General features: G+C 53.8%; 1 protein-coding gene across 4 annotated transcripts in view; it reads left to right on the forward strand.

Moving 5' to 3' along the window:
• Slc6a9 (solute carrier family 6 member 9) overlaps nucleotides 1-20620 on the forward strand; it is a 32867-nt gene extending 12247 nt beyond the window's left edge. For 3 of the 4 annotated variants that reach the window (XM_029539671.1, XM_029539672.1, XM_029539673.1), the window contains 12 exons: nucleotides 8137-8293; nucleotides 8911-9042; nucleotides 9421-9691; nucleotides 15605-15737; nucleotides 15851-15985; nucleotides 16073-16176; nucleotides 16557-16794; nucleotides 16900-17034; nucleotides 17141-17240; nucleotides 17334-17434; nucleotides 19972-20142; nucleotides 20248-20620. In XM_029539671.1, coding sequence (XP_029395531.1) covers nucleotides 8137-8293; nucleotides 8911-9042; nucleotides 9421-9691; nucleotides 15605-15737; nucleotides 15851-15985; nucleotides 16073-16176; nucleotides 16557-16794; nucleotides 16900-17034; nucleotides 17141-17240; nucleotides 17334-17434; nucleotides 19972-20142; nucleotides 20248-20442 — 1872 coding nt within the window. In that variant the 3' untranslated portion in view covers nucleotides 20443-20620. Of the gene's footprint in view, nucleotides 1-2674; nucleotides 2749-8136; nucleotides 8294-8910; nucleotides 9043-9420; nucleotides 9692-15604; nucleotides 15738-15850; nucleotides 15986-16072; nucleotides 16177-16556; nucleotides 16795-16899; nucleotides 17035-17140; nucleotides 17241-17333; nucleotides 17435-19971; nucleotides 20143-20247 lie in introns of those variants that run through there. The other variant, XM_029539674.1, reaches the window with a different exon arrangement.
• The last annotated feature ends 1197 nt before the right edge of the window (nucleotides 20621-21817 follow it).

The raw sequence follows: 21817 nt of genomic DNA on the forward strand, positions 1-21817 counted from the left end.
TGAGAGGCCAGTGTTAGTAGGTATGGAGTGTTTAGGCAGAGGCTGGCTCACAGTAAGCACCTAATAGGTTTTATCTATCTATGATTACCAACTCTCACTGGCTTCAGTTATGGGTACACATCATCCTAGTTCAGAGAAGCAGAAACTGAAAGCACACAGTTGAGCAAGCTACCTCGGGTTATATGTGGTGAGAGACTTGACATCTGGGGTTTGAACCTGGGTCTGCCTCATTATTTGTTTTGCCTGTTTGGTTGGTTTGGTTTTTGAGATAGGGTTCCTCAGCCTTTGATATCCTGGAACTTGTTTTGTAGGCCAGGCATGCTTTGAACATAGAGATCAACCTACCCCTGCCTCCGGAGTATTGGAATCAAAGGTGTGCTTCACCACCACATAGCTAGCCTGCCTGATTTTCACGCCTGTGGTTTTTGTTTTTGTTTTGTTTGTTTGTTTTGTAAGATTTGTTTTACTTTTTTAAATCATGTGACTGCTGGGGTCGGGAATATGTGCACGTAAGAGCGGGAGTCTGTGGGGGCCAGAAGAGGGTGTTGGCTCCTGTAAGACACCTGATGTGAGTGTTGGGACCCAAAGACTGAGCAATCTCTCCAGTCTCAGACCCTGTGCCATTATGACTTGTTCTTTTCCCTAAGCAACATTCCCCCGTGAGGTCATGCTTACAGACTCCCAGGAGAGCTACGCTTACACCGGAATTCATTCATGCCTCTATTTGTCAGCTATTTGCTAAGACCCCACTGTGTGCCAGGCCTTTGAAGTCTTAGCAATCTCCAGAGGGATGTGTACCTTCCTAGTACCAGAACACAGTGCCTACCTTCTCAAGTCTCTGGCTTATGGTATCTGGGGACCAGGGAGGAACTGACGAATGAGTACGGCCTCAGAGGAGAGCAATTACATGGGTTACATGATAGAGGCTGACACACCGTACTCTCTTAGAACTGGATATGGCACACAGTAGATAGTTTCTAACACAGAACCTGGCATACAGGTCAGGTGTGGCTAACATCCACCGCAGTTATGAGACATTGCTGGAATTACCCAGCCTACTCTTCAGATGCCAGGCAGTGCTGCTCAAAACTCCACAGGGTCCTTATTCCACATCTGCCTCCCTTGGTCTGGACCTTGTAATGACCACTGACTAAGTCAGTACTGTTTTTCTTAAGATAACGGCACAGTTACTAGGCCCTCGTCACAGTCTTCTATGAAGATACCCCATCATCTTGGTGGGTTGGGAAAATCCTTGGTTCACCAGAAACAGGTGCAGCCACGGGACCCCCGAATGTCCTGTCTTCACCACTCACTTATTCTAAATACCGCCTGCCGTGGACTGTGCCCTCCGCCTTCCTGTGCCAGCATCATCGGCAGGATCCTATAGGGAACAAAGCCCAACACTCCTCTGCAGCCACCTGCCCTTCTAGGAACCCACTGGTACCCAGCCTGCAGGCTTAGCCCTAGAGGACAGCTCTTTGAAGGGATAAGCCAGTCCACTGTCCTGTCCTATGCTCATTCTGTGTGTGTGTGTGTGTGTGTGTGTGTGTGTGTGTGTGTTTCTAGTTACTTGCTGAAAACAAGGGAACACTACAACAGCCCCATGCCTCATTCTCCAGTTCCAGAGCACCCTCACTGGACTGCATCAGGACTGGCCAGAGGGGGAGGGCCAGGGAGGGGGTAGGCTGAGCTTGGGGAGGAGATGAGGTGAAAGTAATTGACGCTGCCCAGCCCGGCAGTGGGAGAGGCAGGGGATGTGTCGTCAGTGTCGTGCTGGAGCTGGCAGAGGTGTGAATGATCGGTGGAGATACGCGTGCTGCGAGTGCTCACCCCAGGATGGCTTCGGCTCAAGGACCTGTGGCCACCCCTTCCCCAGAACAGGTCAGTCACCTTCCAGAAGGTCAAGGCTCCCTCCCTGGTACCAGGCAGGCTTGGTGGCTAGGTTGGTGGTGGGGCAAGGGACTAAGTGGTCTGTGCCAGGAGGGGCAGGCACAGCCAGTGAGACAGGCACCAGCCAAAGTGACCCAGAAAGCTGGAACTGCAAAGGAGTGCAGGAAGAGTTAGTTGTGTGGTGGGGGTGAGAGGGAAGAGAGTGGGGGTGTTAGGGCTCCCCCAGCCCAAAGACCTGCTGAGAATCTGCCCTGAGTATCAAAGCTACATTGTCCCAGCTCCCGGGGAGACGGGCCGGAGGTGCCCAAGAATTGTACTAATCAATACAGCCTCATTGTCTGAGCCACGGCAGTTACTCCTATGGGGATAGAGGGTGTGGGGGGACAGGGAGTGTGGTACATGGGCTCAGTGGTGAGAGCTTGGGGGGAGGGGACAGGCAGAAGTCTCTGCTGGAAGGAGAGAGACCCTTTGGAGCATTTGCCAATGTCCAGGGCAAGTGCCCACATGGGGTGGGAGCTGTGTATCCCCAGCCTTGGAAGTTGAGACTTGAGGAAAGATGAGAGACGACAGTACAGCTAACGGCGGTGAGGGTGAGGGGGCTGGGAAGGTTGCCCTTCTCCCCTGGAGGACATCCTGACTTGACCTTCTAAAGGCAAGAGAAGGAATGTCCTCCGAGGCCGTGTGGGCTGGCTTTGAAGAAACATTATGTAGGCTGTTCTCAAACTTCAGGACTGCCTAGAGCCAACGAACCAGGGCCACTTCCCAGAGTACCATCCTGCTGCCAGCCGATGAGGCAGAGGCTGCCCACCGCTGCCTCTGCGCAGTCTTCCAGGCTGCCAGGCTTCTCCAGGAAGGAAGGTGAGGGCATAGCAGGGCCTACCCAGCATCCTCCATCACTCTCTCCAGGACCTGGAACAGAGCCTGGCATGCTTAGGTTGCCGGTCTTCTGTCAGCTGCCTGCAGAATTGGCAGGTCACTCTCTGTCAATCAGGGCTCTGTAATGAGCCAGTACCAGGTATATCACTGCCTCTCTTAGCTTCTGTATTCGGGCCTGGACTCTGCAAGCGCTTAGAAGGGGTCCTGGGAGGGGCCTAGCATTGTCCTGAGCATTCTTTGAAGTAGAATACACTCAGGATGGGACAGGTTTTATCACTTCTGTCCCTCCCCCACCTATCCACCCTCCCTGTCACCCCAGCCTCTGCCGTCTCACAGCTAAGTTTCCAAGGCCAAAGATGAGGTCTGTGGTTGAGTGTCTGGTCCCACTTGATGTCCTGCAGGTGAAGGATGGAAGCCTGCTATTGCACAAGTGCTGCATGAGAGCCGCTGTGTGCACCGATGCCAGCAGGAGAGCACATGGGCGAACAGGAGCAGGGGATTGCCTTGGGCTACTTTGGGGTCTTCTGAGGCAGCACTGACTATAATAGCTGCCCTGCCTCCTTTCCCCAGTGGGGCTCTGAGCAAGTTGCCTGTGATCTGACTTGGTTCCAAGTCAGTCTGGGTTGTGAGGTCTTGCCTGCTTTCCTCCGTTGAGTTTGTCTTGGACAGGGTTCATCCCATGAGCAAACCCTGGGGCCAGAGAGTCCCAAACAAGAAGACTGCTGGGTCCCAGAGGAGCCGGCCTGTCAGGGCAGCTCCAGAGTTCTTCCATATCCACGGAGGGCAGGCGGAGGGAGTTCACAATTCACAAAAATATCCACTGAATGCTAACCTAGGAGGGTGGGAGTCCCCACGCAGAGCAGAGGCGTAGCTCGGGTTCTGGGGCTGGGCTTCCGTGTCCATATGAGGAAGAAGTGAGGGGCTCCTGCCTCACTTTGGCTGGCGTTACATTAGAGCTGGGCCAGCTTGCTCTCCCTTGGTGCTTTTCTGAGTTTTCACATAAAACTTGTTTGTTTGTTTTTTTAAAGCCAGATGTAGTGGCTCACACCTGTAATCTTAACATTCAGGAGGCCAAGGCAGGTTCACTGTGAGTTGGAGGCTAACCTGGGCTACAGAGTGGAAGTTTGGGGGGAAAACAATCTACAAGGCTGGTGGACACTAATGGGAGGGGGAGGGGGGAGAGACATTCAGAAGTAGTTGAGTTGAGGCTGTAAGATAGCTCAGTGCATAATGATTCACAATACTCATGACTTGACTTTGATCCCAGGATCCCAAAATGGAAGAAGAGAACCAATTCCTGAAGAGTTCTCTGACCTTTATGTGCACACTGGGGCACATCTACACCTACACCTGTACACACACACCACACACCTGCTCGCTCTCTCTTAGTATTAAATATTTAAAAGGTGTTGTTGTTGTTGTTATTATTGTTTTGTTGTAAAGGAATAGCTGGATTGCACATGAGGTAGAGCCACGGAACATTGGTAGACCTGAGGAGGCTGCCCGGGCTAAGCCTGCCAGGCTGTCCTCGGGTTCTTGAAATAGGGGTGCTGAGATACCTATGGTAGAAGGCACTTGCCCCAGGCTTCTAGGGAGCAGGTTCTAGACTACCTAGGTCCTAACCTCACACTTCCTCTCTTGGCCAAGCCTGGAGCAGAGTGGAAGGTCCTGATGCCAACAGTTCTTCCAGCAAATAAGCCGGGCAGAGGTCTGTGTAAAGGACTCCCATGAGCGACTGGACTCGGTTCAGACAGCCAGGTGCAGACAGTGGCATTGCTTACCCAACAGAGATAACAGCCCTGGTGTGAGGATGAATACTTCAGCCTTCATGGCTGGCTCTGAGAGTGTGTACACAGAGAAGTGTGTGTCCGTGCGTGTGTGCGTGTACGGGGTAGTCAGGTTTCCCCACTCAGTTGTGAGATGAAAACTCTCAGTCCATTGTGCCCAGCCTGAGGGAGCTTAGGTACCTGGTAAAGTACCCTTTCCTGAAGACCCACCTACTCAGGCCACGCTCTTCCAGGCAGTAGAAGAGAGCTGCCAGGAGGGGTGGCAAGGTAAAGACAGAGTCAGAGGAACTTGTGTGCCAGGTCCTAAGGGGAATCCACCTCAGCCGTCACATTCCCCACTAAAGAGTGAGCAGGTGGGAGAGAGGAAAGGCATCGAGGGGCAGCCAGGGTGACATACGGGTGGGCAGGGCAAGACTGGAACTCAGCCCATGCAAGTTCTTAGGCAGCAGCCAGGCAGACAGTCTGGGTCAAACCGGGAGCACAAAGGGCTTCGTTCTTTCGTAGGCATTCCAGAGCCAAAGGAATGGTTAATATTAGTGACGAAGCAGGTCAAGGAAAAGGAGGGTCTTAAAATAGGAAAGGTGATTCAAGGAGGGCAAGAAATTATACAGCATTGAAAACGTGGAGCTGGGCTCCACATTTGGGCACACATTTGCGTGTGTGCGCGCGCACTCATGAAGGGGAGTGAGCCCTTTCCTGGATTGATTTGCTGGGACATGGAAGGCTCTCCAGAGGAGAGTTAGACAAAGAACAGATTTGGAGCACTCGAGAAGCCCCCATAGAAAGGTGGACTTCCTCTGTCGACTGAGAACTTAGACCATCTAGCTACTTAAAATGTACCCAGAATGGAGGCCCATGGTGAGTGAGGCTTCTTACATCGGTACCACCGTGCCATTGGGATGAGCAAGAGAAGGGGACCCTGTCTTCAGACAGCCCTAATTTCATCAATAACTTCTTGTCAGTGCCTAGTGACAGGCTCCGGTTAGGCTCCTATCCTGGGGCGTCAGCTTCCCTCATTGTGTGCTCGGTTGAATCGGTTAGCACATGGCTCACTGGTGTACAGGCTCAGTGGTATTTGTCTTGCCAGCTAAACCCTGGCTTTTGAGGCCTGGGGAGCCTATGACACATGGCTGGGGATGTTACACGCACCTCCCCCTCCCCCAATCAGAGCAGAATTCAGGGATTCAAATATGGTCCTGCATGACTTGGTTGGAGAGGCCAGGAGTCTGCTCCTTGTGGTCCTGGATCAGAAGAGAGGCTTTGGACTTAGTTTTGGAGAGATGAGTGTCTTTCGGGGGCCCCGCCCTTTCCTTGTCCTGGACCCTCAGTTGTCCCTTAACAACGGGAACTACTGTCCAGTGACCCGACCGTTAGACTCCGGAACTGCTACAGTCCTGCATTGTGCTCCTAAGTAAACAAGCCCAGAACAGAATAAAAGTGTTATTGTAGGGCCAATAGATAGGAGCCCTATGTGGCCGATACTTGTTTGGGTGCAGATATATCCCTTCAAAACATGGTCCCTTGGCACTGTGGTATACATACACCTGCCCCAAGATCCCTAGAGATGGTGATATCGGATTCTATAGGGGTGTGTTGCAGAAGGCATACCAAGGCTGGCGCCACCATCTCCCAGCGCACAGTGTGCCTCCACGTTCCTTCACCAGCAAGCCTTGCCTGGACCTCACCCTGTAGTCTCTGTTTAGGCTCATGTACCTTTGGGGCTTTGAGAAACTCCATTTTGAGAGCATGCTAAAGTTGTATATAGGACGATGTGTGCTTTTTGTTTGTTGCTGTTTTGGGTTTTCAAGCCAGGGTTTCTGGGTGTGTCATAGCATTGGCTGTCCTGCTATCTGCTTTGTAGATCAGGCTGGCCTCAGACTCAAAGAGATCCGCCTGCTCTGCCTCCCAAGTGCTGGGATTAAAGGTGTGCGCCACCACACTTGTTGATATGTGCTCTCGGTTCATTAATGCTTTCTAGCACTGTATTGTTTCCAACTGAGTTGACATTGCCTGGCATATAGTAGGGGATTTGTAAGTCTTGACATTTGGTGAATGAATGAGTGAATGAATGAATGAGTGAGTTAATGAATGCAGATGCCTTTAGCTTGCCAGTTTGCTCTGGGTGCTCTGGGAGTGAGTCTCCCTTGTCTCCCGCCCTAATTCCTGGGGCTGTGCCCTACAACCTCCTTTGAGGAACTGAAGGGCAACATTTTCTGAGCTGAACTGGAATCACGGGACAGCCCTCCCAACTAGTGGTGCTCATCTACCAGGCCTGGGTGCTACCCAGATCTGCACTCCTTACAGGCCTTTTCAAAAGGCACCAAGGCCCCAGTGAAGCCATTCCGCTTTGCCTGCCAATATTAGGGTCTGAGAGTGTGTCAGAGCGACAGGCCACCTTTCTAATCATTGGCCAGTGGCTGCTAAACTTGACGATGTCACTTTCACATGACAGTGTCATGCCAGTCTCTTGGTCACACTGCTCCAGCCTTGATCTGGATGTCTTTTAGAAGAACTCCTGTCCTTTCCTCTCAGGGCCGTAGCTCATCTCTGGGAGGCTATTGGTGTACAAGGACTCTGTGTATTTCTTTACTGGTGACTCCCAGGGTCCTTAGGCTTCCTAATGATAGTCTCGGGCCCCTCAAGTCTGGTTTATGGTGATTGATTCCCACTCATAAGGGGAGAGGGCTCAGAGAGGAGTGGCTTGGGGAAAGGGGACACTCTAAGGGACTTTCAGAGGTAGTTCTACATCTGAAGAAGGAACTCCTCATGGAATGTCCTCAGTGGGTCCTGGACAGCTCAATCCAGCACTTCCTGCATGCAGGCGGAATACCCATCAGGGATTGATCTGCAGGCCACCCTCTCACTCAGTGACACCCTTTCCTGGAACTACCTCTGTTTCCTCTAGCAGGGCCTGTCCTCAGAGTCTGGCATGGTGCCCACAGCTCTGGTCTCCTGCCCTAACTCATAGCCCAGCATCTCCTGCTGTGGCTCAGGCCAGCTCCTTCTGATCTCCAGTGTCCTGCCCAGGTCTAGCCTAGCCTAGCTGCATAGCCCCCCTCCCACCCAGGCCTGCTCACCGTGTGCCCCCAGGAAGAAGCCTTCTCTAGGGATCCGTCTAGCCACCGCCTGCCCATGGGCAGCGTGCTTAGCCTGGCGATGTAGGCGTCGGGTGGGGGGTAGCTGTCCGGACACAGGCCCCTTTGTGTCCGGCTTGACTTGGCTGCTTGGTATGAGGCTCAGCTGCTCCTAGATCCTTAGCCTGAGAGGAATGGCAAGGGTTTTGAGGGGTTAGGGGGCCCTTGGCTCAGGCTCCCTCCTCAGTGTCCCCTTTCCTGCTGTAACCAGTTCCTCAGGTGGGCTGGTATACCTGGCATGGAGTGCTGAGGGCTGGCACTGTCTGGCAGCTACACCTCTCCTCTCTTCTGCCAGGCTGGTCCTCAACTCCTTCCAGCAGAGAGGGAGCCCCAGGGTATGTGGCAGGGTGACATGGAGGTCCAAAGGAAAACCACTGGGGGAGACTCAGAGGGTCAGATATGGGGCACAAATGCCTTTACTGATGGTAGCTTCTTTCCTGTCCTCACAGAATGGTGCTGTGCCCAGCGAGGCCACCAAGAAGGACCAGAACCTCACACGGGGCAACTGGGGCAACCAGATCGAGTTTGTACTGACGAGCGTGGGCTATGCCGTGGGCCTGGGCAATGTCTGGCGTTTCCCATACCTCTGCTATCGCAACGGGGGAGGTACCCAGTGGGCACAGGTCTTGGGCCACTGTCTCCCCAGAACAGATACCACTCCAGGAAGAAGCTGGCCTCTGGCCCTGGTGTTCACCCCCATCCCTTAGGCATATTTTGCCTCAGGTGCAGACCACCCTTAGATCCTGCAAGCCTGTTCTCTGCGCCTGATCTGCTAGCCTGTTCCTTGAAAGCTAGAAGTAGAGAAAACCACTTGAATTTCCGGGGTTCCTTGTCTTAGCACCCCATATTTCAACAGCCTCCCAGATTGTACAGAGATATTTGAGGATCCCAGTGACACGTGTGTGTGTGTGTGTGTGAGAGAGAGAGAGAGAGAGAGAGAGAGAGAGAGAGAGAGAGGTGTCAATTGGTTAAAGCATCAAATCCTACCCCAACATGGCAGTTCCGGGGCAGGATTTTTCTGCAGAGCAGACTTCCTGGGGAACCTCTGTTCAGTTTGAAGACAGGGCAGGGAACGTGTGTCAGCCCCAGGCGGCTGCTCAGTGCAGGCACACTCCTGTCCCAGTACTAGTGAAGCACAAAGGTTTTACTGTGGGTTGGGAGAAGGGGACCCAGGGATGGATACCCGGAGCCCACCCTGAGCCTGGCCTCCTCCTCCGTGCCAGGCGCCTTCATGTTCCCCTACTTCATCATGCTGATCTTCTGCGGGATTCCTCTCTTCTTCATGGAGCTCTCCTTCGGCCAGTTTGCAAGCCAGGGCTGCCTGGGGGTCTGGAGGATCAGCCCCATGTTCAAAGGTGAGGTTCTGGCGGGGCACGTGCCCACCAGATGCACACGTGTGCATACATGCACACGGAGGCCGCCAGCTTGTCCATCTGTACAAACACGAGCATCCCCTGTGGAGACTCAGTGCTGACCCCAAGCTCAACATCAATGGCCAAGGCCGCGGACACATGCTGGCTGGAGCATGTTCATATTTACTCGGCCCCCACCTCTGTCTCCTGCCACGCAAAGACACAGAACTCCTTTCCTCCCCTAACTTACCAAGGCCTGAACCTTCCCATCTACAGCTCTCCATTCACGACCGCTCCTTGGGCATTGGGAACCATTAACCTTTAGCTAGGTAAGCGAGGCTGGCCTCTCCCTCCGTGGTGCTTACTGTGCCTTTCCCACAGGCGTGGGCTATGGTATGATGGTGGTGTCCACGTACATCGGCATCTACTACAACGTGGTCATCTGTATCGCCTTCTACTACTTCTTCTCATCCATGACGCACGTGCTGCCCTGGGCGTACTGCAATAACCCCTGGAACACACCCGACTGTGCCGGTGTGCTGGACGCTTCCAACCTCACCAATGGCTCCCGGCCCGCTGCCCTGTCTGGTAACCTATCTCACCTGTCCAACTACACCTTGCCAAGGACCAGCCCCAGCGAGGAGTACTGGAGGTGAGGGGACCGGGTGGCAGCCCTTAGACCTCCTATCCCCATATGGCAGCCGTGTCTTTATCATCTGCATGTAGTGTCTGCTACACAGGGAGCAGAAGTGGGTTGAGATGGCAGATATACAGAGGGCCGTGGAAGACTTGAAGGTGAACTGCGAGTCCTTACAGAGTAATAGTAGATGAGGGCTCTGGAAATCTTAAGACTCCAGAGGCCAGTCAGGGCAAGGGGAGACAGCATGTGATGGAGGGCATCATGAGGGAGGGTCCCAGAGGACCAGAGGTCATCCTCAAAGCTGTGGGGGAGCCTATTGAGACTCACATGGATGGACAGATCCTGTGGGCTTTGAGGTGGCCTTGAAGGGGCATTGTGTTCACAGAGAACTAACAAGAGTTAAGGTTCCTCTTCATACTGTAGAACAAAAGGAGCCATGGACATTCGCTAGACCAGGGACACCAGGACAGCCAGACTCGTTCAGTTCAGAGGTGACAAAGAGACTGGTGTCTCTGGGCCCTCTGAAGGAAGGCAACTACTGGAGGTGTCTGTCTGGATCACCTTATCTCACCTGGCAGATGGAAGGTGCACTGGGGTATTCTTCCTACATCCTACTGGAGAGTCCTGGGGCAAAGGACCTTTGGATGTGGGAAGTAGACCTCGTCTATCTATTCTGCAGGTGTCTGCTCTAAAGGCTCTGTGTGCCCATGGCAGGTGTAAAATGGTCCAGAGCCTCTGCCCCAAGAAATCATATAGTCATAGAGAAACAGATAGTTCAGTGCATTAGGAGCAGGTGCCCTGGCACAGAAGCATGGAAGTGGCACTAAGAAGGTGCCGGTGACTTCTGAGAGATGGGGACAAGGGGAGATGGTGATAACTGCCCAGAAAAGGGAGGGAGCGGTTCGGAGGAATTCACAAGTAGGTGGGCACAGAGGCCACAGGGAGGCAAACTCAGGCCAAGGTTGGGACCAAATGGGACACTGAGAAAAGAGATAAGGATGGCACCATCCCATGGTACCAGCTTCTACAGCAGCCAAAAGGCTTGACCGTCTGCCTGCTGTGTGATGGAGGCCGAAGGTGAGGTGCGCATGGCTCTGGGCGCACAGAAGTTGTAACAGGTCCTCTAAGTCCGGTGCTAAAAGTGCAAATCCCACACAGCTGTGGGAAGGGCCACTCCCAGAGAGGAGATGAGTAAGAGAGCAAGAGAGAAATCGCACCCAATCAGATGAACTGTCCACCAGGGGTGTGATGCGCCCTGGACAGCTTGACCCGGACGGAAAGGCAGAATATGAACTTCCCTGGAGTTCCCAAAAGCACAAACCCTGCATGCCAACCTTAGCCCAGGCAGATGCTGCAGTGTTGCGTGCCTCGGGGGCAGAGCTCCTGAGACTGGAGCCAGTGGAACCAGTGGGGAATAGCTCTCAGAGAATCGGCCTAGTGGGGCATACTGAGGGGACAGCTGGGCCCTGCTCAGCACCTGGGGCTGTGCCAGGCCTACCTACCTAGCTCAGTTCCCACCCCCAGTGGCTCCCTGCTGCCACCTCCTGGAGAGCCTGGAAAGATATTTTCCCCCAGCTCTACTGGTGATTGAACACTGCCCCATGCCCAGAACCATGCATGTCAGGCAAGTGCCTTACCCCTGAGCTCTGCCCCTAGCCACCTGCTTACATTTTCATTTTGAAGTTGGTCTTGACCTTGTGTCCCTCCTGCCCAAGCTTGAGAGCAGCTGAGGGTGTAGGCCTAGCATCAACAGGTTCAGCTGAGAAATGGTCCTTAAGGGAGCAGTGTGGTTGGAAGGAGCCTAGGGCCCCGTGTTGGATTCCCAAGCACCAGAGAAGACTAGAGCTGCCCAGGCCTCCCTGATCAGAGGAGGGAGGGGGGACGGTACTCCTACCTACTAGGTGACAATGCATTATCTCACTAAGTCTTGTTAGCTCTGTTTTCAGATGGATAGACTGACATCTGAGGTTAAGAAACCAAACAGTTTTGGACATGGCTGGGCTGTGTGCACCAGGCCTCGCCCTGGCTCTGCCCGGCTGTGCGGTCCCAGGCCAGTGGTGCTCCGCTAGTGTTCCTAATCCGAGGTGTTCCTTTGAAAAGTGGCATGATGTAGTTACCAGTTTATGAGTAAAGACGGCAGGCTATCAGAAAGATGAGGGCGGCTGGGGTGTGGCTCCCGTGGTAAAGCTTGCCTAATGTGTGAGGTCCTGGCTTTGATCTCTAGTACCGAAACAAAACCAGACAGACAGACAGAGGTCGTTAAATCGAGAGATTCTGCCCTCTCCCCAGTCTTGTTTCACACTCTTCTGTGCTGCTTTGAATATTGCTTCCAAGTCCTAAGCTCATGACCGGCCACTCGGCTCCACAGCCTCTGTGGCAGCCAGCACCCGACACAGTGGTCTCTGTTCCCAGCCCCACCCTCACCCACCCTGGTGTCTCATGCCAACTTCATAGCCACGCTGACGTCTCAAGTCCTGGGTCTCCCACTGACCCACTGTGTATTCATGGGAGCTACCAAATCTCCCTCAGTCTGGATGGCTATAATTCTTCCCTCATTGCTGCGGAGGTGACACGTGCTAACATGGCATAAAAACCAGAGATCAGCAGCAAGGGCTCAAGGGCCTGGATCTGTAAAGGACCAGAAGAGGCCGTCTCTTTGTTTAAGCCAGTTACCGTCCACTCAAGGAAACAAGATCCCTAGATGTCTCTATACATCTGGAGTTTAGGGTCTTCTGCTTGCTTGTTTGTTTTATTTTGTTTGTTTTTGACATAGGGTCTTATATAGCCCTGGCTGGTCTGAACTCCCTCTGTAGAACCAGGCTAGCTTTGAACTCACAGAGATCCTCTTGCCTCTCTGCCCCCTAAATGCTGAGGTTAAAGGCCCATGTGTCACTTCTGCCTGCCCCCCACTTTGAAGCGGGATCTTACTCATATCTGGAGAAATGTCAAGCAGGAAAAGAGGTGACTGTGGTGGCCCACCTGTAGTCTCGGCTACTGGGAGGCTGAGGCAGGAGAGTAGAAATTTAAAGCCAAGCTGTGTTACCTAGTGGACCGGGTCTCAGTAAAGAAAAGTGGTGTGAGGAGAGGCAGAAGGGGTGTGAGGAGAGGCAGGGTCATGCTTAAGAGGGCATGCAGCAGGAGCCAGCTTATAAATAAGTCACGTTCCAAGCGCTCTGAGGTTAATTGTTTGGTCTCAAAAGCACATGGTCTAAAGAAAAACAAGAACTAAATGTGGTACAACCTAAAATAAAGCTAGAATTCATTCGTTGGTTCCCAGGCTAACCATCTGAGCTCTGTGGCCCAGTACAGTAACGCTGTACTCCTGCACTAAAAATAACACCGCATACTGCCATTTTAGCATGCGCTATTAGGGAAAGTTTGTTTTTTAAATCCTTTAAGTGAAGAGGGTTTTCTTGACTTGAATGTTGGCACTTGGGAAAAGTGATTCAGTAGAAGCAGAGAGAGCCCGTGGTCATTCTGAAGGTCCCATCTCACCAGCACTGGTGTCTAACATAGGAGCACCCAGGTAGGCCTGGCCAAGGCTGCCAGGACCCCTAGTCCGTTGCCTTCAGCTATGAATGGCCTCATCTGTCTATCTCAATGGGCCAATAGAGTTGTTTCCTGTGTGTGCTCCGAAGGGGGAAAAGGCAGGAAAGCCAGGCCAAAGCGACCCTATGAATCCTGGACGTCACCCTTCTGACTGCTGATTCCTGTGTGACTGAGCAAGAAGAGGGTCATGTCAGCCTCAGACACTGACAGTCCGGAGAATTGGGCAGAGGGGGGAGGAGTCGGATAGCACCCTCCTCAGGCCATGCTGTTAAGGGTGGGCTGGGACGAAGATCAGAGGCCAAAAGGAGGCTGTTTAAGTACACTTGGGTGGTCAGGCAGGCAGGTGAAGCAAACACCCAGTTCCAGCTCTGACATCGGTCCATGAAGATCTAGAGTCATTAAACATGTCTGCATGAGGCTTGAGAGCTGATGTGAGCAGAGCTAAGGATGCTGAGCAGGAGGGAATAGCCTCCAAATGGGACCTATACTGACAGGAAAGAAAGGAGCCGGTTTTACCTAGTTATCCCCGTGTCTCGGGCTGGTGTTGCGATCCTATTTGTAGATGAAGAAACTGAGGCTGGAGAGTGTCTTCCTTACCTCCTTCTCACCACTACCCTCGAGCGTTCGTGGGCCTCTCCTTTCTGCCTCCCAACCAACCCATTTGCCACAGTGTCCACTCACTCAAGATCGAATACTGACTGTCAGTGGCAGGCACTGGGGATGTATAGCCAGGAACAAAGTGAGCAAAAACTGACCGTAGAGGACAGTGGACAAAAGCCATAGAAAGGGCTGGGGTTGTAGTTCAGTTGGTAGAATGCCTTTCCTCCATGTATGCATGAGGCCCTCAGCACCCTGTAAAATCTGGCAAGCCAGTACGAACCTGTAATCCCAGCATTCAAGCAGGAAGTGGCAGGATCCTAAGTTCAAAGTCACTCTCAACTACAGAGTTCAAGACCAGCCTGGGTGACATGAGCCCTTGTCTCACATAAAGCAAACAAACCATCAATAGCAAAACATATGAAACAGGAGGAGGATGTGTCTGCTGTCGAGGAGCACGGAGAAGGGGGAGGCATGCTAGGCGGGGCTGAGAGCTGCATGTCATGCTGTAGTCAAGATGGTCACCTTGAGGAGTGGCCATCTCAGTAAAGACTGGAAGAAGTAGGGGTCACAGACAAGGCCAGCTATATCCTATACAGGGATATAGTGTAAAACGTGGCCTATTGTTCACGTGTGGAAAAAGTCTCAAGGTGGCCCAAGGCCTTACGTGCAGAGCTCTCTAGGGGGAAAAAGCAGCTACGTCAGACAAAGGCCCTGGGGCATGCTAACATGTTTGAGAAAAACCACAGTCAGTCAGTGCAGGTAAATCTAAGCAGAGGGGAGGGAGGAGGAGGAGAGATCCGAGAGATGGCAGTTCTGGGGACGCTGGATCCTGCAGGGCCTGTAGCCAGTGAGAGGGTTCTGAGAGCCACTGAAAGACATGGGGCCATAGAGAGGCATGACTGTCCCACAGCGAGCAAACAAAAGCCTCAGAGCTCTCCCATTGCCCTCGGGAGGGAACTGGAAAATTCTTCAGTCTCGCTTTCACAACCTCTTACAAGGCCCCTTCCTGACTGCTGCCCTCTGTCTTGTCTGTCTTCTCTCCTGCTCGAGCTAACCAGCACACCCAGGCTGTTCATGCTGGCCCCCCACATCCCCACTCCAGTGCTCTGCCCACCACCCCTTCGCCCACATCCTCACTCCATAATCCCAGCCTCATCCCTTCAGGGAAGCCTTTCATCCTGGCTCTCGCTCCAGGTGAGACCCCCCCCTCCTATGTCTCGTTCCTCCCACCCACAGCAGTCCAACTTGCTCTCTTCCACAAGGGCAGGAAGAAACCTCCTGTCCGGTACCATCCTAGGGCCTGGCACACTGAGTATGTGGTTGACTGAAAAAGCACAGCCCGCCTGGCATAGGGCGCCAGGCGGAGCCACACCCACATGGGGAGGAGCTAGAACGGCATCAACTCTGCTTCCCACTGAGCTCGCTGTCAGAGCTGGAGCAGCTGGTTAGGGTATACCTGCCGGCTTCCTGGAGGATGCACTTTTGATAGGATGCGTGGGCATTCCTACTGTGGAATGCGCGTGAAAGGACCTGAGCTGAGCCCAAGCAGAGACTTGGGAGTCATCCTGACCCAGGAGAAGCGACTAGCTCAAACGTGATTTAATCCCTCAGAGCCCTTGAGGGGGGTCCCAGGACAGACTGCAGGGCAGAGGCCTGGGCTCCACAAAGCAGCTTCCGTTCTCCCATAAGCAGGCTTCTGGGATCTTGCAGCATGGGGCACGGATCATGAGAATTGGTTGCTGGGCACCTCAGTGACAGTCACCTCCCCGTCCCCAGGCTGTATGTGTTGAAGCTGTCAGATGACATTGGAAACTTTGGGGAAGTGCGGCTTCCCCTCCTGGGCTGCCTCGGCGTCTCCTGGGTGGTTGTATTCCTCTGTCTCATCCGAGGCGTCAAGTCTTCAGGAAAAGCAAGTACCCGCCCCCACCCTGCCTCTCCCGCAGGGGGGTCGCCGGGGTTAGGGAGGTAACCTGGGGGTTGGAGAGGGCTCGAGGGGAATCCATGGCGCCTGTCTTGTCCCAGGTGGTGTACTTCACAGCTACATTCCCCTATGTGGTGCTGACCATTCTGTTTGTTCGTGGAGTGACCCTGGAAGGAGCCTTCACGGGTATCATGTACTACCTGACCCCACAATGGGACAAGATCCTGGAGGCCAAGGTGGGATGTGGAGGGTTGATCCCCAGAGGGACCAGGGCAGGTGCATCCAGCATCTGCCTGCAGTGGCTCACTGACCATCCTCTGCAGGTGTGGGGGGATGCAGCCTCTCAGATCTTCTATTCCCTGGGCTGTGCATGGGGTGGCCTCATCACCATGGCATCCTACAACAAATTTCACAACAACTGCTACCGGTGAGTGACACCCCCCCCCCCGCCACTGACCTGGAGGCTTCTTGTTTTCCCATCCTCTCCACAACCTGACCCTGGATCGACAGGGCCATTGGGCTCCAGTGCAGCTGGCTGCCTCCCAGTGACCTCCTGCACCCATGACCTTGACGTCTTGAGGATCTTGTATCTTAAGTGTGAATGTAGAAAGCAAAGCACCAGAGAGGGGTGGGGGTGGGGGGATGAAGGGTCCGGAACCCTGTACTCACTTTAAAAGGCCCAGATAGACAAGGAGTTTGGGTCACCTTTCTTTTTAGAATATCTAATCCCTGTGTCTTCTCCTGGCCTAACTTGAGGAAAGGGAAGCAAGCCGGGTCTCCCAAACTGCCCTGTTTTCTCTCCCTCAGGGACAGCGTCATCATCAGTATCACCAACTGTGCTACCAGCGTCTATGCTGGCTTCGTCATCTTCTCCATCCTGGGCTTCATGGCCAATCACCTGGGTGTGGATGTGTCTCGGGTGGCAGACCATGGGCCTGGGCTAGCTTTCGTCGCTTACCCTGAGGCTCTTACGCTGCTTCCCATCTCCCCACTCTGGTCCTTATTGTTTTTCTTCATGCTCATCTTGCTGGGGCTGGGTACTCAGGTATGGTGTGTGTGTGTGTGTGTGTGTGTGTGTGTGTGTGTGTGTGTGTGTAGGGGGCTGTCTGGGACAAAGCGCAGGCCCTTATACTGATAGCTGTGGCTATAGTTCTGCCTCCTAGAGACCCTAGTCACTGCCATTGTGGATGAGGTGGGGAATGAGTGGATTCTGCAGAAGAAGACCTACGTAACCTTGGGTGTCGCTGTGGCTGGCTTCTTGCTGGGCATCCCCCTTACCAGCCAGGTAAGAATGGAGATGTGGGGGTGGCAGGGGCTACACTTGCCAGGCACTTGGGAGTGGGTGAGTAGCCTAGTCTGGCACCCTGGCTTACCTGTCCACTGGCCTACAGGCAGGCATCTACTGGCTGCTGCTGATGGACAACTATGCAGCCAGCTTCTCCTTGGTTGTCATCTCCTGCATCATGTGTGTATCCATCATGTACATCTATGGTGAGTGCTACCCTTCCGTGGACTGGCCCACTCTGTTCTCCTGAGCTGCTGACAATATCTCCCACCCCTTTTACCTCATCCCTGTCTCTCCAGGGCACCGAAACTACTTTCAGGACATCCAGATGATGCTGGGATTTCCCCCGCCTCTCTTCTTCCAGATCTGTTGGCGCTTTGTTTCTCCAGCTATCATCTTTGTAAGTTCCTGAGGGGCCCTCCCAGGTAGCTCTGGCTTTGGGCATCTGAGAGGCCCGGATAGTCAGATGTGTGCACACTCAAGAGGTGCCAGGTCCTGGCCTTGGGTTAGGAAGTGGATATTGAGCCCTTTGTTTGACTGAAGCCAGTAACATATGCTCAGAGCTGCAATGTCAGGGACACAGCCTCACTCTGTGCCATCACTGCCCAGTTGCCTCCAAGGGGCCTCGGGAGTCATTGGGACCATTGTGGTTTCCGTTTACTTTCCTGTTCACACCTAGGCCCCATGGAGGCTGCCCCTAAGCAGGGAGACACATGGGAATGTGGCAGCATTCCTCCACAGCCTCAGGACCTGTGGGGACAGGGCTAGGAGTCAGGTTGACTCTGTGATGGGGGCCACTTCCTAAGCCCCCAAAGGCTGGGAAGTTGGATGGCTTTGAAAGGAGCACCCCCATTTCTTGAACACGAAGCATCAGGGGAATGTATCAGAGCACACTGCACTCTGATAGGATGCCCTGCAAGGCCGGTCCTTCCTCCACCCTGTTCACATGTTGAGCCACACCTCTCCGGATTATCAGTTCTCCCCACTCTAAGGCACAGGGATGTTAAATAAGCCCACCACACACTTAATAAGGGGCAAGAACCCTGTGGCAGGCCTGTGGGCTAAACCAGGCACATTTTGCTGTTTCTGTATGAAGTGTATGTGTGTGTGTGTGAGGGGGGTGCTAATGGCCTAATCATCACTATATGAGAAGAGGGTCAGAGGGCTCACTCAGTGCAAGGCAGTGTCCAGAGCTACCTGTGTCTTGCTCAGTTCCTCAGAATTGTGGAGAGCGCTAGACCAGACTTCCACACTGGCTCATATTTCTGAAAAGAGGTCCCTGGAGGACCGAGGCCTCCACCGCACAGGGTGTGGGATGTTCCTGGGCCTGGCACAGACAACAGTTCTGGCCGCAGGCCCAGCATTGAAACAGGAGGAGCGGAAGTCTCCTTTCAAGGCTGAGAGGGCAGAGAGGGCGGGAACTGCTGCCCAGCACCATGCCTTCTGGGGGCGTGGCACTGGCCCAAAACCAGGAAGTTCTCTGACGGCTGGGGAGCTGCATTCTAGTACCTGGGGTTACCCCCCAAGGGCCTTCCCTGGGTTCTGTGGATTCTCTAGGCAGAGAGATTGAAGCAGGCAGTGTCCAAAAGCTGGGTTGGAGTTACATTAAGGTGAGGAATCAGGCCGTGCAGACATATTTCTCTTTGGAGCTTTATATGCCTGTGACAGCTCTTCTTGACAAACCCCTTTCTTCCTTCATAACTGCAGTGAAGGAATTCATCCTCATGTACATCAGGCTTTATTAAGCCAGGTGCGGTGGCACTCGAATTTAATCTCAGCCCTGGGGAAGCAAGAGGCAAGCCAGTGTCTGAATTTGAGGCCAGCCTGGTCTACATAGGGAGTTTTAGGTTAGCTAGAGGGTGACGCAAGGAGACCCTGTCTTGGAAAAAAAAAAAAACAAAAGCAAAAACACACGTCACACACACTCACAAAATCCACTAGGTTATTAAAGATGTACACACACACACACACACACACACACACACGGTGCCCTAGGTTCAGTGTGGGGGAAGGTCAGAGGAACTTAAGCTCCAGGGTGCCCCTAAATGCTGACAGGCATGGTGAGTCCTTTCCACAGGTCCTCTGGTGTGGCCTGCGAGCCACCTGGCCAAGTCTCCTGTTTCTTTTAGATCTTTAGCTCGCCTCTTTCCAGAGAGGTGTGGGTCTGCTACTGGACACAGCATTCGTAGCCTCTGGGCACCCTCCAAGCTGACTGTCACAACAAGCTGGCTTGTTACCACAGCCACAGTGAGGCAAGACTTTACGTGGCTTGCTCCTCGGCCCCCTTCCTGTTCTGAGCATCTCCTGGTACAAATCAGCTCAGATAGATACATGAGATCGTGCAAGACCCACAGTCAATGCAGTAACCGCAGGTGCTCGGACATGCAGAATAGGAAGCCGAGTGGCTTTGAGTTAAACAGATGGGAGGTGCCATGGAGAGAGAGGCCTTTCAGGAGGCAGAAAATCCAGAAGGGCTTCCTGAAAGAGGTGCTCAGAGCTTGACAGGAATGCCAAGGATGGGTCTGCAGAATGAACAGAGGCGGCAAGATGATCTGGATGTGGTGAACGCCTAGGGCAGGGAGATGTGACCAGCAAGACAACAGGCCATCAGGCAGAGCTGAAGCCTACGGCTAGGAAATTGTCCTTACCTCTCTCAGCCCCATACTGCCTAGAGAACAGCTGCTTCCCAAAGGTGGCGGCAGCTTACTTGTTCTCTGCCAGTTCAGGACTCTGGCAAAAACCTCTTTCCATTCACAGTGTCTCCGTGCCCAGCCCCTCCCTGGGGTCCTACTTCTTTCACGCAGGTGTTGACAGTTGCCTATGCCCCAAGCCACAACACCTTTTGCTGACCCGGGAGGAAGGGTTACTTCGAGGAGGGCCAGCCTGGGGTACAGGAGGGGCGCCACTCAGCCTCACATCATCCTCTCTACCCTCTAGTTCATTCTCATCTTCACGGTGATCCAGTACCGGCCAATCACCTACAACCACTACCAGTACCCAGGCTGGGCTGTGGCCATCGGCTTCCTCATGGCTTTGTCATCTGTCATCTGCATCCCACTATACGCGCTGTTCCAGCTCTGCCGCACTGATGGGGACACACTTCTTCAGGTGAGGAGTGAAGGTGGGCTGACTGGGGATGTGGGACGGGCAGGTGAAGTGGAAACACTTCAAGCATAAGGGTTCTCTTCTGAAAACTGCGCCCCCTGCCTGCAGCGTTTGAAAAATGCCACAAAGCCAAGCAGAGACTGGGGCCCCGCCCTCCTGGAGCACCGGACTGGGCGCTACGCTCCCACTACAACCCCCTCTCCCGAAGATGGGTTTGAGGTCCAGCCACTGCACCCGGACAAGGCCCAGATCCCGATCGTGGGCAGTAACGGCTCCAGCCGCTTCCAGGACTCCCGGATATGAGCGCAGTTGTTGCAAGGGGTGACGCCCCACCCAACCCTTGCTCCCACCATGGAGACTGGGGAGGCGGACAGGTGGAGGCCTGCCCCATCACGCCCTGGCCGGGATGGCTGCTGTCACCTTGACCACCACTGCTCTCATGTCCCCAGTGTTTACACATCCTTTGGATGCCAAGACAGCAGCTGGGGGTGGGAAAGCCATGGGGGAATTATGTGGGGGTGGGGCATGGGGCAGCAGTGTCCAAAGCACTTTGGAGGAGGTCTCAGGTCAGGTCCCCAGAGGCCTGCCAGGCTTCCTATGGCCTCTGATACCCTCATGCTCTGCCCTGTGTCCACATCCCACCGGTTTCCCGCAGCCTTGTGACCAGTGTTCCTGACCCCAGAACAGACCCTAGCCTCTGCCCAGGCAAGTCTGTATCTTCTTCCTCCGAACAAGGCGAGGCCCGGGCTGTACAGTGTTACTTGTTGGACTGCACCACTCAGCCCTGTTTATTTGTGTAATTATTTTTTTAAAAAATTGTATTACCTGTGGTTGCTGCCCCCTGCCCCAGCCTTGGGTCCAGTGTGTCTTCCAGGCCTGTCTGCACCTCACTGGCTGCCCCAAGGTCTCTATCCTTTGTTCCAACCCTGGTTGTCAGGCCCAGCCAGCAAAGGCCATGACCCAGCAGCCTGCCCAAAGCACTTGTTTATGGAGGGAACGAAGGGGACATCTCTGTAGGAAGCTTGAGCCCTGGGGAAGGGGACCCTGTTCCACATTCCCTTGCCCTCCCCCCACCAGGTCAGAGGCCCAGTCTTCCCAGATGTGCTAACCCCATTCAATGTGCCAAATGGCCCCAGTCCATGTGCCCGTCCCCCCTCTGCAGTCAGAGCACCTTCTCCCAAGACCTGCAGTCCGTCTGTCCGTCCTCTGTGCCCTCTGCAGTGACAGCCCTGGCCAAGCCACTTCTAATCCTCTGTAGCAATAACGGTGTGCCGCCCGCCGCTGCCCAGTGTGTGCAGAACTAGGGTTTTAAAGTCCGTAGGTTTTAATGAAATTTCTATTCCTGTCTCTGAGCTGCTGATGTGCTTTGTCTGGGTCCCTAGGGGACAAAAGTCAAGCTGGGATGGGACCTCTGTCCTCCAAGGCTCTGTGGAGGCTTATGCGGAGGAGGAAGGGCCAAAGGCTTTGATGGTTACAACAGGTGTCCTGCCACTCAGTTCTAGATAGCAAAGACCTGACAAGGGGTGGGGCTGGGGCCAGACCAACACACAGCTTGGGAGGTGGAGGGGGTTGGGGGAGACGTGTGAGCTCATCTGAGAATGAAGCAGAAACGGAGCTGTGGCAGCTGGAGGCAACAGATGCGCGAGTCTCAGCAGAAGCCTGTTTTGTGAGCAACCCT

The sequence above is a fragment of the Mus pahari genome, chromosome 6, assembly GCF_900095145.1.
Source record: "Mus pahari chromosome 6, PAHARI_EIJ_v1.1, whole genome shotgun sequence".
Taxonomy (NCBI): Eukaryota; Metazoa; Chordata; class Mammalia; order Rodentia; family Muridae; genus Mus; species Mus pahari.